The 13,033-nt window shown below is 45.5% G+C and overlaps 1 protein-coding gene across 5 annotated transcripts in view; it reads left to right on the top strand.

Annotated features, from left to right (window-relative positions):
* The first annotated feature begins 339 nt into the window (after positions 1–339).
* The window catches only part of GOLM1 (golgi membrane protein 1), a 37,064-nt gene continuing 24,370 nt past the window's right edge, over positions 340–13,033 (top strand). Inside the window, exons 1-3 of one of the 5 annotated variants that reach the window (XM_075739985.1) lie at positions 340–452; positions 9,930–10,101; positions 12,307–12,486. In XM_075739985.1, the coding sequence (XP_075596100.1) occupies positions 9,973–10,101; positions 12,307–12,486 (309 nt within the window). In that variant the 5' untranslated portion in view covers positions 340–452; positions 9,930–9,972. Of the gene's footprint in view, positions 453–538; positions 770–957; positions 1,165–9,929; positions 10,102–12,306; positions 12,487–13,033 lie in introns of those variants that run through there. The other 4 variants (XM_075739984.1, XM_075739983.1, XM_075739981.1 and 1 more) reach the window with 4 other exon arrangements.

Genomic DNA, 13,033 nt, shown 5'->3' on the forward strand with positions numbered 1-13,033 from the left:
CTTCCACTTGCAAAAGCCAACACACAGAAACAACATGCTAATCTAGACGGTCGAAGTGTTCGGCCGAGTTAATAACGATGGAAGAAACATGCTGCCTTTTTTTTTGCTTTGAAATTTCTTAACGAAGAAAATATCCGCTTCATGTCAAAAACAAGTATTAAAACAGCCTTCCTGAGTTTTACTTCACTCGTTTCTGATTTCGGACACACTCAGCTTTTCCCGCACGTCCCTTTCCAGAAGCTCAAGCGCCTGCGGTCAGGACTGGAAATTCGGACCTCAGCTAACGCGCCGGCTAAGGGCTCTGCCGGAGCTGCCCGGACGGAAAACGCAGGCTGGAGCGGAGCACAGGAGCTGCTGCCGCCCGGCGCTTTACCGCAGGCAGACGCGGACGCAGGGGTCTGCCACAGCCCAGACCCCGCTGCAGAGCCCGGGGCGCAGGCGCTGGTGGGACGGTGCGCGGACGGCAGCCGCCGCCGTGAGGTCCCCGTGGTGCCTCAGGCGGGGAGCGCCGGGGGGTGGTGGCGGGCCAGGGCGGGGTTGGGCGGGGGCTGCCCGGGAGCGCTCGTTGCCCCTGCGGCCGGCAGACTTCCTCCGCGCCTCGCACTTCCTGCCTTGCCCTGCCCTCCCCTCCTGTCTCCTGCCCGCGGTGCCTCCTGTCGCCGCCGCTTTGCTTCGCGGTGGGCGCCGGCGGCTGCGGGAGGCGCGGCACCGGCCGCCACCTTCCTGCTCGGCGCGGGGCGCCGCCAGCGGCACGGCTAGGTGAGGTGAGGTGAGGAGTGTCCGCGGCCCCCGCCGCTGCCGTGGCCGGGCCTGCCGGCAGCCCCGTCCCCCCCGCACGGCGGCCTTTGCGGCTGCTGAGGCAGACAGGCGGCGGAGGCGGCTCGACCCGGGCCGGGGTGGGCGGCGCAGTGTGAGGGACCAGGGGCCGCGGCCTGCCGCCGCTTGGCTGCCTTTGCCCCGCCGGGCTCGTCTCGGTCGGCTCCCGCAGCCGGTGGCCGACGGGGGAATACGAGCGGCGTCTCCGGCGTGGGGTGTGTGTGAGGGGGGCGCCAGCCGCTGTTCGAGGCGGGCGGCGAGGCCGGCCGAGCAGGCGGCAAGCTGCGGCCCCGGGCGGGCTCTGTCCCGCGGGAACTTCCAGCTCGCCGCGGGTAGATGCCACCGGAGGTACCGGGGCCATTCGTCTTGGCCTAGCTTGTGTGCATACCTGACGCTTAACAGCGTTTTGTTGTATTACTTTTTCTTTTTCCTTCGGTCAGACTTCCCTCTTTGGGTCATTTGCACAGAGAGAAGCGTGTTGAGCCCAAAACAACTCTGGCTATTCACAGCGGAGGTGGAAATAACAATGATATTAGAAATCAGAAAGGGCCATAATAGGGCAGGGTGTGAGATAATGCCATCCAGGCTTCCCTTCCCGGGAAGAGTCGGACCAGATGGTCTTTCGAGGTCCTTTACAACCAGGATTGTGCCCTGAAACTGTTCACCCTCCTCCTCCAGCCGGCTCCCTGCTTTGGCTCCCGCAGGCAGAGCTGCAGACACCTCTCTCTTCTTACCCTTGCTGGGGTGGCTGATGGCTTTTTGCAAGTTCATGCCTCCAGAAGCCTTCCCAATTCTACTTGAAGTGTTTCCTCCACCTCCTCAGCTGTTGGGTACACAGTAAATACTGGGTTTATTTCCTGCACCCGGGAGGTTTACCTTGCTTTGCTTAATGGGATTCCCTTGTCAACTTGAAGGTGGGAGTAATTGATCAGGTTTTTAATTAACCTTGCTTTTGGGTTGAGTCTTTTTCGGTGGTCCTTCATCTTACATCTTAACAGCACATTGCTAACATAAAGACCTATTTGCAGTGCTGATTTCCCCCCCCCGCCCAAGGGGCAGGTTTACATGTTTTACAGTGAAACCATGTGTGTAGTGTTACAGGGCTGGGGGAATGGTAGCAATTTTGTGGTTTTCTCACCACATATCTAAACTTGCAGTACTCAGTTTCCTAATATCTTTTTAAAAATCAAGTGGGTGTCCTATTAATTGTGATCCATGATAGTTCACGTTGTATGGGAAGAATAGCCACAACAGTTAGTCTGACTAACTATTGAGATCCTTCTGGTGTATAAGTTTAATTTTGTTTTCATACACGGTATTTTAAGGTGGTAGTAGTATTGTCTACAAGTACACCTAGACAGCATGTCTGTAAACTTTTTGCAGGTATTTTAGAAGATTTTTGTCAAGTTACCTTTGGTTACCTAACTTCCTTCATCAGAATAGATATCTGCCTTAACCTGTGGCATCTTTTTAGCTACTCACCTGTTTGGGATTTCTCTTTAATCAGATAAAGAGTGGGACATTGTGGGTGATTGGTTATTAGCTTCTTGTGAAGTAGTCATTTGAAAAAAAGAGATACTTCCTGATTTGAAAAACAATTAGTGGAGGAGAGGTAACAGTTACCCTCCACTGAACAGATAACACTTTTTCAGTATTTTCATACCTCTTCTAGTGCATTACCTGTAGCTTAAAATGCATTAGAAAAGACGACCTAAGATCTGAATTGAATATCAGATTATGGTTATTCCTGAGAAGGATGACAGCTGACCGTGTTGTGCTGTAAATGCTTCTCGCCTTCCTGTGAAAAGTGTAACTTGGTGATTTGGGCAAATAGTGACTCAGTGACATCCTGCAGCATCTGCGCTTGAATTTTTTTTTTTTTGGGTTGCCGCTTTGAAGTGAGGCAGTGGTCAAATACAGAAGTTTGAAAAGTGGCTGTTGCAGAATGTTTTGGGAGTTTTTTGTTGGTTTTGGGTTTTTTTTTCCCCTCTTTCATCCTGCAGTTTGTGGATCCCTGTGAAAGTTACTTTAAAAGTTTGTGCTCAGCAGGCTTGAGTTCATTGTACAAACTAAATCTCCATTGGAAAAATGTTTGTTTGACCTCTTGACTTGCAAACTTGAAAAACACCCCCGAACAGTGTTGATGCAGAGGATGGTAAGAAATCTGTGTGCCGTGTCTGACCCCTGAAGGCAGTCAGTGCACCCTTGAAGGCGTAACAGTTGCTGCTGGCTGTAACAAGTTCTCGCCATCCAACTGTGTATGGTGGTACTTGTGGATAGCATCCAGCCGTGAGTGAGACCAATTGGATTTATCTTTCAAGGATGATCACTGCTCTGTGTTAACCATATATAAAAGTAAACATGAAAGGTTTTGACTCATTTCTGTCACCTCTGCATTTCTACCTGCCTCCAAACAATCAGGTCTTTATGGAAGACTGGGAGCACAAATGTTTGCTCTCTGATTCACTTTTTTAAGAATTACTTTTTTCAAAGGTTTTTTTTTTTTTTTTTCAAGTAAAGCCCAGTTTCTAGTACCTTTTTAGTTTGATGTAGTCATGTCAGTGGAACAGGTTTTGATCAGCTTGCTTGGTTAAGCTGGTATATTTTTAGTCAAGCAGTCAAACTTAGGAATTTCATGGCAGTATCTGAAAAAAAAAAACCCCAGGTTATTTCCTCCAGAATCTCACTGACAAACTGGGGAGGAATCTGAAAAAGGTGGGGATAGCACCATTGTCTGTCAGCGGGGGTCCCTCGATGGGAGGAGCGTTCCCAAGCCTGGGCAGAGCGGTCACCTGTCAGCCAGTATGGCTGGGATGGGGCTGTGTGTCCTCTCAGCGCTGCCTGGTAGCCCTCAGGTCCTTCTTGTTTTTTTCCTCCTTCTTGTCTCTGGTTGTGGCCCTGCCTTTCCAAAATGGTTTTGCTAAGTCTCTGTCCTTACTTGGGAGTACAGACCTCCAAGTAAGACGTGCCTTCGTTTTTCAGTGGTTGCTCCAGCGGCACATGCTGTTCATGTGCTGCTCTGGCTTACACTGGCTTTGTAGCATGTGGTGGCTGGGTGGTGGAGGTGGTGGTTGGTAGGTAGGTGGGGGATAAGGGACCCCTTTTGCTTTCCCTCCCTCCGGCTGTGCGCTGCTTTTATTGAATTTTTCATCTGTTCTGTTTGTTCCTGCTCTACTTGTGCAAATACACAGAGCTGGACCTTGTGAGCAGAGAGGCTTGGCTTTCCTTCAGGGAGTCTGAAGTGCACAAATCTCTTTTGCTCTCTAACGTCTTAGTCTTGAGAGTTACTTAGCATGGTTATTAATTTAGTGCAAGATTGCTGGATACCAGCTGTCCTACTTCAGCTGAATACAGTAAAAGAAGGAATTACTCAGACTGATAGTATGTTAATATGGGATATAAAAATATGCTATATGTTAATTTGCTTGGATATCTCAGAGTCTAAAAGATCTCCCTCTCAATGAAGCACTGCGAGGTTGTCCAAGCAGAAGGATGACATCTGCTGCTCAGAAGTCAGGAGTTTTATGCTCTACATAATGCTCTACATAGAGCATTATGCACATGATACAGCATCTCATTTTCACATCTGTAGTAAACATTCGTGAAAGACGGATTTCTTCATGTTCAGTAAAATCACTTTCTTACCCATAAAATCAGAAACGTACTTTATTTTCAACTCAACTGTCAAACCAGGTGTTTCCTGGAAAACAGCATGTACAAATACATTTCCATGTAAATGTGCTTACTGAGCTGATTTGCTTATGTCTCTTCCAAAATGTGTGTATGTATCCATGTTAGAAAGTTAAAATTTTTAAACTGATGAGAGAGGGAATATCAATATTGCAACCAGGGTGTTGTTTTGGGTCTCCGCTATTTAGATGGAAGATCCTTTTGTGTGTTTCATCTCTTTCCTCTTCCTTTTCCCTTTCCTTCTGTTGAGTATAAAATATATATTCCCAATTAACATAAATTATTTAAGGATAGACAACACTGGATTTTCTAGAGACAACAATGTACTGAAGTCAAACATGCTTTAGTGAAGTCAATGCTTTCTTGCCTGCTTGTTTTTAATAGCTGAAGACAGAAGAGTTGCTGAGGCTGCTAGATTTGTGTACTCTGTAGGTGTATCAGCATTCCTTTAACACAGTTTTGCACCTGTGCTTTAAGCTGCATGGTGAACTAATAATTCTTCCTCTGAACAATAGAGTTGCTTTACCTTTGAGGATTTCTGAGCTAAACAGCTAGTCCCGGATATTTATCCAGTAGTTAAATTCCAGTGCAAATTGTTTCTGCTGATAAGATGGACTACTTTCTCTATTTCTGACTTCTAGCAGGAAAATACCAATTATTTTATTCAAGTAACACTTGGAATGATGCACTATGTCTTGCAGTGCTATGTTTAGTAATTTTTCCATGTTTTCAAGTGTACCAACTAATACTATTTCAATGAAGAACAGGATAGAAATGACTTCATGACAAGTTCCAATATATGGTTTTTGAAATGTAGTATTTTATTCCAGTAGGCCAAAGTGAGGAAGTTCTTAGCTGATGTGGTGGTCCTGATCATCCCAATTTTACACCTCTCATTTTTTGCCACTCTGGAGATATGTGCTTCTCGGTTTTCAGAGAATCTGTGTGAGGCAAGGTGGCTCTGTACTTCTCAGGTGCTCCTCATAGGACAGAATCATAGAATGGTTTGGGTTGGAAGGGACCCCAGAGATCATCTGGTTCCATCCCCCTTGCTGTGGGCAGGGACACCCTCCACTAGACCACGTTGCCCAAAGCCTCATCCAGCCTAGTTGCCCCCCCCAACACTTCCAGGGAGGGGGCATCCACAACCTCTCTGGGCAACCTGTTCCAGTGCCTCACCACCCTCACAGTAAAGAATTTCTTTCTCACATCCAATCTAAATCGACACCTCCTTCAGCTTAAACCCATTCCCCCTTGTCCTGTCACTACACTCCCTGATAAACAGTCCCCCACCAGCTTTCCTGTAAGCCCCCTTCAGAAACTGGTAAGCCGCAATTAGATCTCCCCAGAGCTGCCTTTTCTCCAGGCTGAACCCCAACTCTCTCAGCCTGTCCTCATAGGAGAGGTGCTCCATCCCTCTGATCAGCTTCGTGGCCTTCTCTGGACTCACTCCAACAGCTCCATGTCTCTCCTGTACTGGGGCCCCCAGAGCTGGACGCAGTACTCCAGGTGGGGTCTCACAAGAGCATAGAGGGGTAGGATCACCTCCCTTGACCTGCTGGTCACACCTCTTTTGATGCAACCCGGGACATGGTTGGCTTTCTGGGCTGCAAGCGCACACTACCGGCTCATGTTGAGCTTCTCATCAATCAATACCCCCAAGTCCTTCTCCTCGGGGCTGCTTTCAATCCATTCTCCACCCAGCCTGTAGCTGTGCTTGGGATTGCGCCGACCCACGTGCAGGACCTTGCACTTGGCCTTGTTGAACTTCATGCGGTTCACACAGGCCCACTTCTCCAGCCTGTCAAGGTCCCTGTGGATGGCATCCCTTCCCTCCAACGTGTCGACCACACCACACAGCTTAGTGCTGTCGGCAAACCTGCTGAGGGTGCACTTGATCCCATTGTTCATGTCGCTGACAAAGATGTTGAACAGTGCTGGTCCCAGTACCGACCCCTGAGGAACACCACTTGTCACTGTTCTCCACTTGGACATTGAGCTGTTGATCACAACTCTTTGACTGCGACCATCCAGCCAATTCCTTATCCACCGAGTGGTCCATCCATCGAATCCATGTCTCTCCAATTTAGAGACAAGGATGTCATGTGGGACAGTGTCAAAAGCCTTGCACAAGTCCAGGTGGATGACATCAGTTGCCTTTCCCTTATCCACTGACGCTGTAACCCCATCATAGAAGGCCACCAAGTTTGTCAGGCATGATTTACCCTTAGTGAAGCTGTGTTGGCTGTCACCAATCACCTCCTTATCTTCCATGTGCCTGAGCATACTCTCCAGGAGGGTCTGCTCCATGATCTTACCAGGCACAGAGGTAAGACTGACCAGCCTGTAGTTCCCTGGGTCTTCCTTTTTACCCTTCTTAAAAATGGGGGTTATGTTCCCCCTTTTCCAGTCAGTGGGAACTTTGCCAGACTGCCAGGACTTCTCAGATCTGATGGCAAGTGGCCTGGCCACTTCATCCACCAGTTCCCTCAAGACCCACAGATCCATCTCATCAGGTCCCATGGACTTGTGCACCTTCAGGTTCCTTAGATATTCTTGAACCTGATCTTCTCCTACAGTGGGCGGTTCTGCATTCTCCCAATCCCTGCCTTTGCCTTCTGTGACCTGGGCAGTGTGGCTAGAGCACTTGTTGGTGAATACTGAGGCAAAAAAGTCATTGAATACTTCAGCCTTCTCCATATCCTGGGTAAACAGGTCTCCTGTTTCATTCCAGAGGGGACCCACATTTTCCCTCGTCCTCCTTTTCTCACTGACATACCTATAGAAGCTTTTCTTGTTGCCCTTGGCATCCCTGGCCAGACTAATTTCTGTCAGGGCTTTGGCTTTCCTAACCTGATCCTTGGCTGCTCGGACAGTTTCTCTGTATTCTTCCCAGGCTACCTGCCCTTGCTTCCACCCTCTGTAGGCTTCCTTTTTGTGTTTGACTTTGCCCAGGAGCTCCTTGTTCATCCACGGGGGCCTCTTGGTGGTTTTGCCTGACTTGCTCTTTGATGGGATGCATCGCTCCTGAGCTTGGAGGAGGACCCTTGAATATTAGCCAGCTGTCTTGGGCCCTCATCCTTCCAGGGCTTTGTCCCATGGTACTTTACCAAGCAGATCCCTGAAGAGGCCAAAGTTTTCTCTTCTGAAGTCCAGGGTAGTGAGCTTGCTGCGCGCCCTCCTTGCTGCCCTGAGGATCCTGAATTCCACCATTTCATGGTCACTGCAGCCAAGGTTGCCCTTGAGCTTCACGTCCCCTACCAGGCCCTCCTTATTGGTGAGAATAAGGTCCAGCATGGCACCTCTCCTCCTGGGCTCCTCTACCACTTGGAGGAGAAAATTGTCATTGACATTCCAGGAACTTCCTGGATTCTCGCGCTCAGCTGCATTGTCCCTCCAGCAGATGTCGGGGTGGTTGAAGTCCCCCATAAGGACCAGGGCTTGTGAGTGTGAGGCTGCTCCTATCTGCCTATAGAGGGCTTCATCTGCTCGGTCCCCCTGGTCAGGTGGCCTGTAGAAGACCCCCGCTATAATGTCCCCTGCCCCAGCCCTCCCTTTAATCCTGGATTAAAGGATGGCACAGAAGGAGAATGGTCTGTGCAAGATGTACGTGTTTTTGCAATTCTTAGCTTCGTATTGGAAATTTGTGCATATTCTCTGTGTATTTTAGTCTACTGCATCTTGATTTTTTTTTTTTTTTTTTGCTTTACAACAAAAATGCATGGTTCTTCCCCATGCTTTTGCTTTTTCTTTTAACCTTAACCTCAGCTGCACACGACCTCGTGGGTGTCTGCTGAAGCTGTGCTGCATGTGTCAGTTTGCTCTGTAGCTGAGGTTCCTGTAGGCAAGAAACTCGGGCCTTCAGTGTTGGACCTGTGCTGCTATGCACGCTTTTTTTGGTTTGTTTTGGGTTTGATTATTTTTTGTGTGTATGCATGTATGTATACAAAGAGGCAGTATTTTCAGGAAGCCACGTTTTACTCTTAGGCTCCATATATATACCCTGTCCCCAAAGGTAAACAAGTTAACAAACTTCTCGAATGAACAAATAGATTTGAAACCTTCACCAGTCTGGCAGTATTGTGCACTCCAAGCTGAGAAAAAAAGAAGATAGGTTATATCTTAAATTGAATGCAAAGAGAAGATTTTGCAGAGGTGCACACTTAGGTAAAGGTGAGCTGTTGAAGGACGTAAGTGCTGAGCGTACAGTAGAATCAGCATTTCTGGTACCTGCTAACATAACCTTCTTCCCCTGTGATTACAGCATATGTTCACATGTAAACCCTTTGAGAGTTGCCACCTTTATTAATTTTTAAATACATCACAACCTGTGAATTGCATCCATAGGGAAGAAGATGGTTTATTTAGGAGCATGCATCTTGAGAGACTGTACACTATATTAGTAGTAAATGTACCCATTTTAGATTTAGTTAGTGTCTTGCAATGCATCCGTGTTTGCTGTCTGCTTGATCTTCTGTGCTCATTTTTGCTGACTTTTGTCTGCAGGAGAGCAAAAAGAGAAAAAGTTGATCTCAGTTTACAAAAGAGCGATCTATTACAAACTGTGCCCGAGATTCCCAGTGGAGTTTGAGGATTCATTGAGCTAGGTGCTAGTACACTTATTAAGACCAGATTTTATCATCTCATGGGATGAATATGGCCTATTTCAAACTGAATTGCAGCTGCCCTTTGTCTCCACTTTTCTGTTTAAATGGGATGTTCCCCAGAAACAACCCAAATCTCAATAGCAACCAGTAGTACCCGTGGTGCTGCTTATTCATTAAAGCAAGGTTTAATGCAATTTTCAGTTAGGAGCAGAGAAAGCAGCTGAGGATCAAAACAAACATCACTTAATACAATTTACCATTGAAATGATCAGTATTTGCTAGTCTTTTTTTATCTTTATTTTTTAGGTTATCCTTAAAGTGATTTGATTCAATATTATTTATTTATTTACAAGATCGGAACTGAAAAGTTAAAATAGTATTATCAGAGGGAATAAGTTGAAACTACTCAAGCTGGGGAAGCAAAGTGCAAATTACTCCTGAAACAGTGACACTAAGTTTATTTTCTGACTAAATGAGATAACAAGGAATCTATCCTCTGTCTGTAGACCAGTATTGTCTAATTAGCATTTTGGGTGGAATATGTGATAAAAGGATGGCTGGTTTGTTCTGTTTATTGCAGATTTTCATTATATTTTTAGGAATATTCAAGACTTTCCCTTGAAGTCCATGTGAAGCTTTATGTACAAGATGGCCTTTCTTCATCCTTCAGATGGAAATATCTAGACAGTATGCTTTCCTTGCTGGGTGTAGTCCTTTCAGCTGAGAGCTGTTGTGTTATTGCAGTAAAAGTTTGATTCTGTGTATAAAATAACTGTACCAGAGGATACAATTTAATGTATCTATTTTAATTTGCAGGTTTGCACCCTGTGTGCTTCTTTGGGTTTGTTTTTTTCTTGAAATGGTAGGGCTAGGAAATAGCTGCCGAGGGATGAAGTCTCCACCTCTCCTCGTGGCTGTGCTCGTGGCGTGCATCATTGTTTTGGGTTTCAATTACTGGATTGCAAGTTCTCGCAGCGCGGATCTGCAGGTAACTTTCCTATTGCTCTGCATCTTGTCTTGTACTTTTGTGTTTAATGAACAGTCCACAACAAGAAGGATGCTTCCCCTGCATGTGGTGGGCCAGGACCTTCAGCTTGTTGTAGGAACTTTCACGAATATTACAGTTGTTGCTTATCAGTAGTGGGAGATGTGGAGAATGGGAAGAATGCCTATTTGTAGGCGAAGAGGACCCAAATCTTGAAGACCTGTGTGTATGGTACTTTTTACTTCTGCTCTCACAAAGTGTTCAGCTGTCCTGTGCTGTTTCAGTTTACAGATGTGGCAAATGCCATCCTTTTGTTTGTCTTCCTAAGCATACATTGAGACTGGCATTCAAATGGGTGTCTGCAATTTGCTTGTCTCCCTAGTTTCTTTTTTTCTTCTTACATGACCCATAAGGATATATGCATGCTTTCCCACCAAGAACAAGGAAATCTAGCTTGTTCAAAAAGAGTGTCTAAAAATCTGAATTTGTGTTTCTTAGAAACCTTTCCTAAAGAGGGCACACAACTCACATGGAATAATTACCTTGCCTGCTATTTTTCTAATAGTAACTGTATATTCTGTGACTGTTGAGCTTGGGTTTTAATCCTTTCTGGAGCAAGTTTCTGGTTTGTGACTGTATGCAGGATGGTTCTTTTGTTGTTTGGTTGGTTGTTTTTTTTTTAAACCAAGCTAACAACTTGGTGATTAAACATGGCTGATGAGGGCTCCTCCGAAGTTTTTCCACTGAATTTGTATCGTCTTTATAAATGAGCTAAATTCTAGTACTGAGTTGACAGCGGTAGGAATTGAGCTCCTGTTTCACCTCAGAGTGGGCACTAGTCAAACAGGATGCATGTGTCTGGCCATGTGATTAAGGGTATGTCTTAGCTTTACCTTGGTGGAGGGAATGATGCCCTGTCTTCTGGGACTCTGGTCATCCCTTGTTTTCCCTTTAGTCAGTGGCTTCAGGATGGTGGCTACCAGCAGGTTGTAACTGTGTCAGTACTGCTGAAGCTTTGCTGCATAACCGTGAGGCAGCTCATTCTTGATCTCACTAACCTAGAGATGTAAGGTCCTCTTTACTGTTACTGATTTACTGTGTCATCTTGTACATTTCTCCCAAAGCAAGCTTGAAAATCGTTTCACTTCAGCATAGTCGTGCTCTCTGAAGGACATAAAAGCATAGCCGAAGGTGTGGATGGAGCTTCTGAAGCACTCTGTCAGCCTGTTCGTTTGTTGGCAAGACTTTGCAGCCATTATGACTGAAATGGAATAAGTGCTTTTCTTTGCTCTTCCTGCTAAACTGCAAGTGTTTTTCCTCCGTCCCCACCTCCTTTCTGTTCTCTCACTTTCTGTGGGAGAGAAGCAGAGTAGGTGGGCAGTAATATGCAGCATACTGTGCTGTAAGAAGAGGTAGTCTATTTTCTTGGAGTCTTGGAAGATGCACAGTGTCCCATGTGTCTTTGTATTCTTCCTTGCTGCTAAAGAGTGATTTTAACCCAAAATGTTTGGAAGCAAAACTAAATTGTTAGTTTAAAAAACAAAGAATAATTAAAAAAAAGCTGTCGTTGCATCAGGCTTGATTCCATACCTTATGTCTTTGTCTTTGTATGTGCAGTATGTGATGGTGTTGAATTTTCCTCTGATTGTCACTGCTTTTGGAGCAATCAAGAATGAAGATGATTTTCTGCTTATAAATGAATGTGTCTTTGTGTAACAGCCACGTGTCAGTTTTTTTATGTAAAAGTTAGGCAGTGTTGTCCTTCCTCTACTTTTTCTCAGGTCTTTGAGGAAAACTTAGTCATTTGAGAGATGCATTTTCCTGATCAGTTAGTTTAGGATCAACACTTGAAGCGCTGTGATGGCAAAATTGTCTGGATTAAATTTAAAAAATTATTTGGCCTTGTACTTCAGAAAGATTGTAGACTTCAATGTTTTCTATGTTTTTTTTATGGGAGTGTTTTGTTGTTTGTTTTTTTTTTTTTAAGCTCAATACTGAGGCAGCTTTGCATTTCTTTTATCTTTAACTGAAATTTTGATAGTCTCTACAGGATATGCTGTAAAACTGGTGTGTGTGTGGCTGACACAAGACGTTGATGACATTAGCATTGTTAGTTCTGTGAAATTTGGTATTTCTTGAATGTATTGGAGAAGAGTTTGACAAGGGGGAAGCATTTCTATTTGCTGTGGCTAATTTGCTCTTCCTTAGGGTCGAGTCATGGATCTGGAAGGCAAAGTCCGCAGGGCGGCAGCAGAGAGGGGCGCTGTGGAGCTCAAAAAGAATGAATTCCAAGGGGAGCTAGAGAAGCAGCGACAGCAAATCGACAAAATCCAGTCCTTGCACAGCTTTCAGATGGAAAATGTCAACAGGGTACATCAGGAAGAGAAGGTAGGGCCTTTTCTAGCCACAGTTTTCTGTGAAACGGGTTTACCAAGACACTCTCTGCAACAGAGTAACATTGCTCACATGTTCCAGCTGATGATCTTACTGTTAGTGTTGGTGTGGCAAAACATTTAATTTGTGTATCATTGTATAATAATTAGAAAATGGACATTGGATGCACATTATAGCATTCATTGTATAGTATGTGAAATATTAGAAGCTACAAGTAATAGCACTTCTGAATAAAACCTCTACCCCCTCTATAAATAATTTTTACCAACCTTGGGTTGACCTCTGTCTTTCTTTCCTGTATGCTGATATTTTAAAACTTAAGGAAAAGAAGAAGCTGCACCAACAGATATATTTGTGTTCCCAAATATATTTGTATACCTTTGTAGGCATAAATGGTTGACATTTATTTCTAAATGCATTACAAATTTTGTGGGACTGTGGCCTTCTGCCTCTGAAACCCAACAGCACTGGGAGACATCAGAAGGTTAGACTAGCCTTTAATGGCAGTGCTCCTGACAGTGCAGCATTGCCAGAGGAGTGG

Source organism: Balearica regulorum, chromosome Z, assembly GCF_011004875.1.
Source record: "Balearica regulorum gibbericeps isolate bBalReg1 chromosome Z, bBalReg1.pri, whole genome shotgun sequence".
Taxonomy (NCBI): Eukaryota; Metazoa; Chordata; class Aves; order Gruiformes; family Gruidae; genus Balearica; species Balearica regulorum.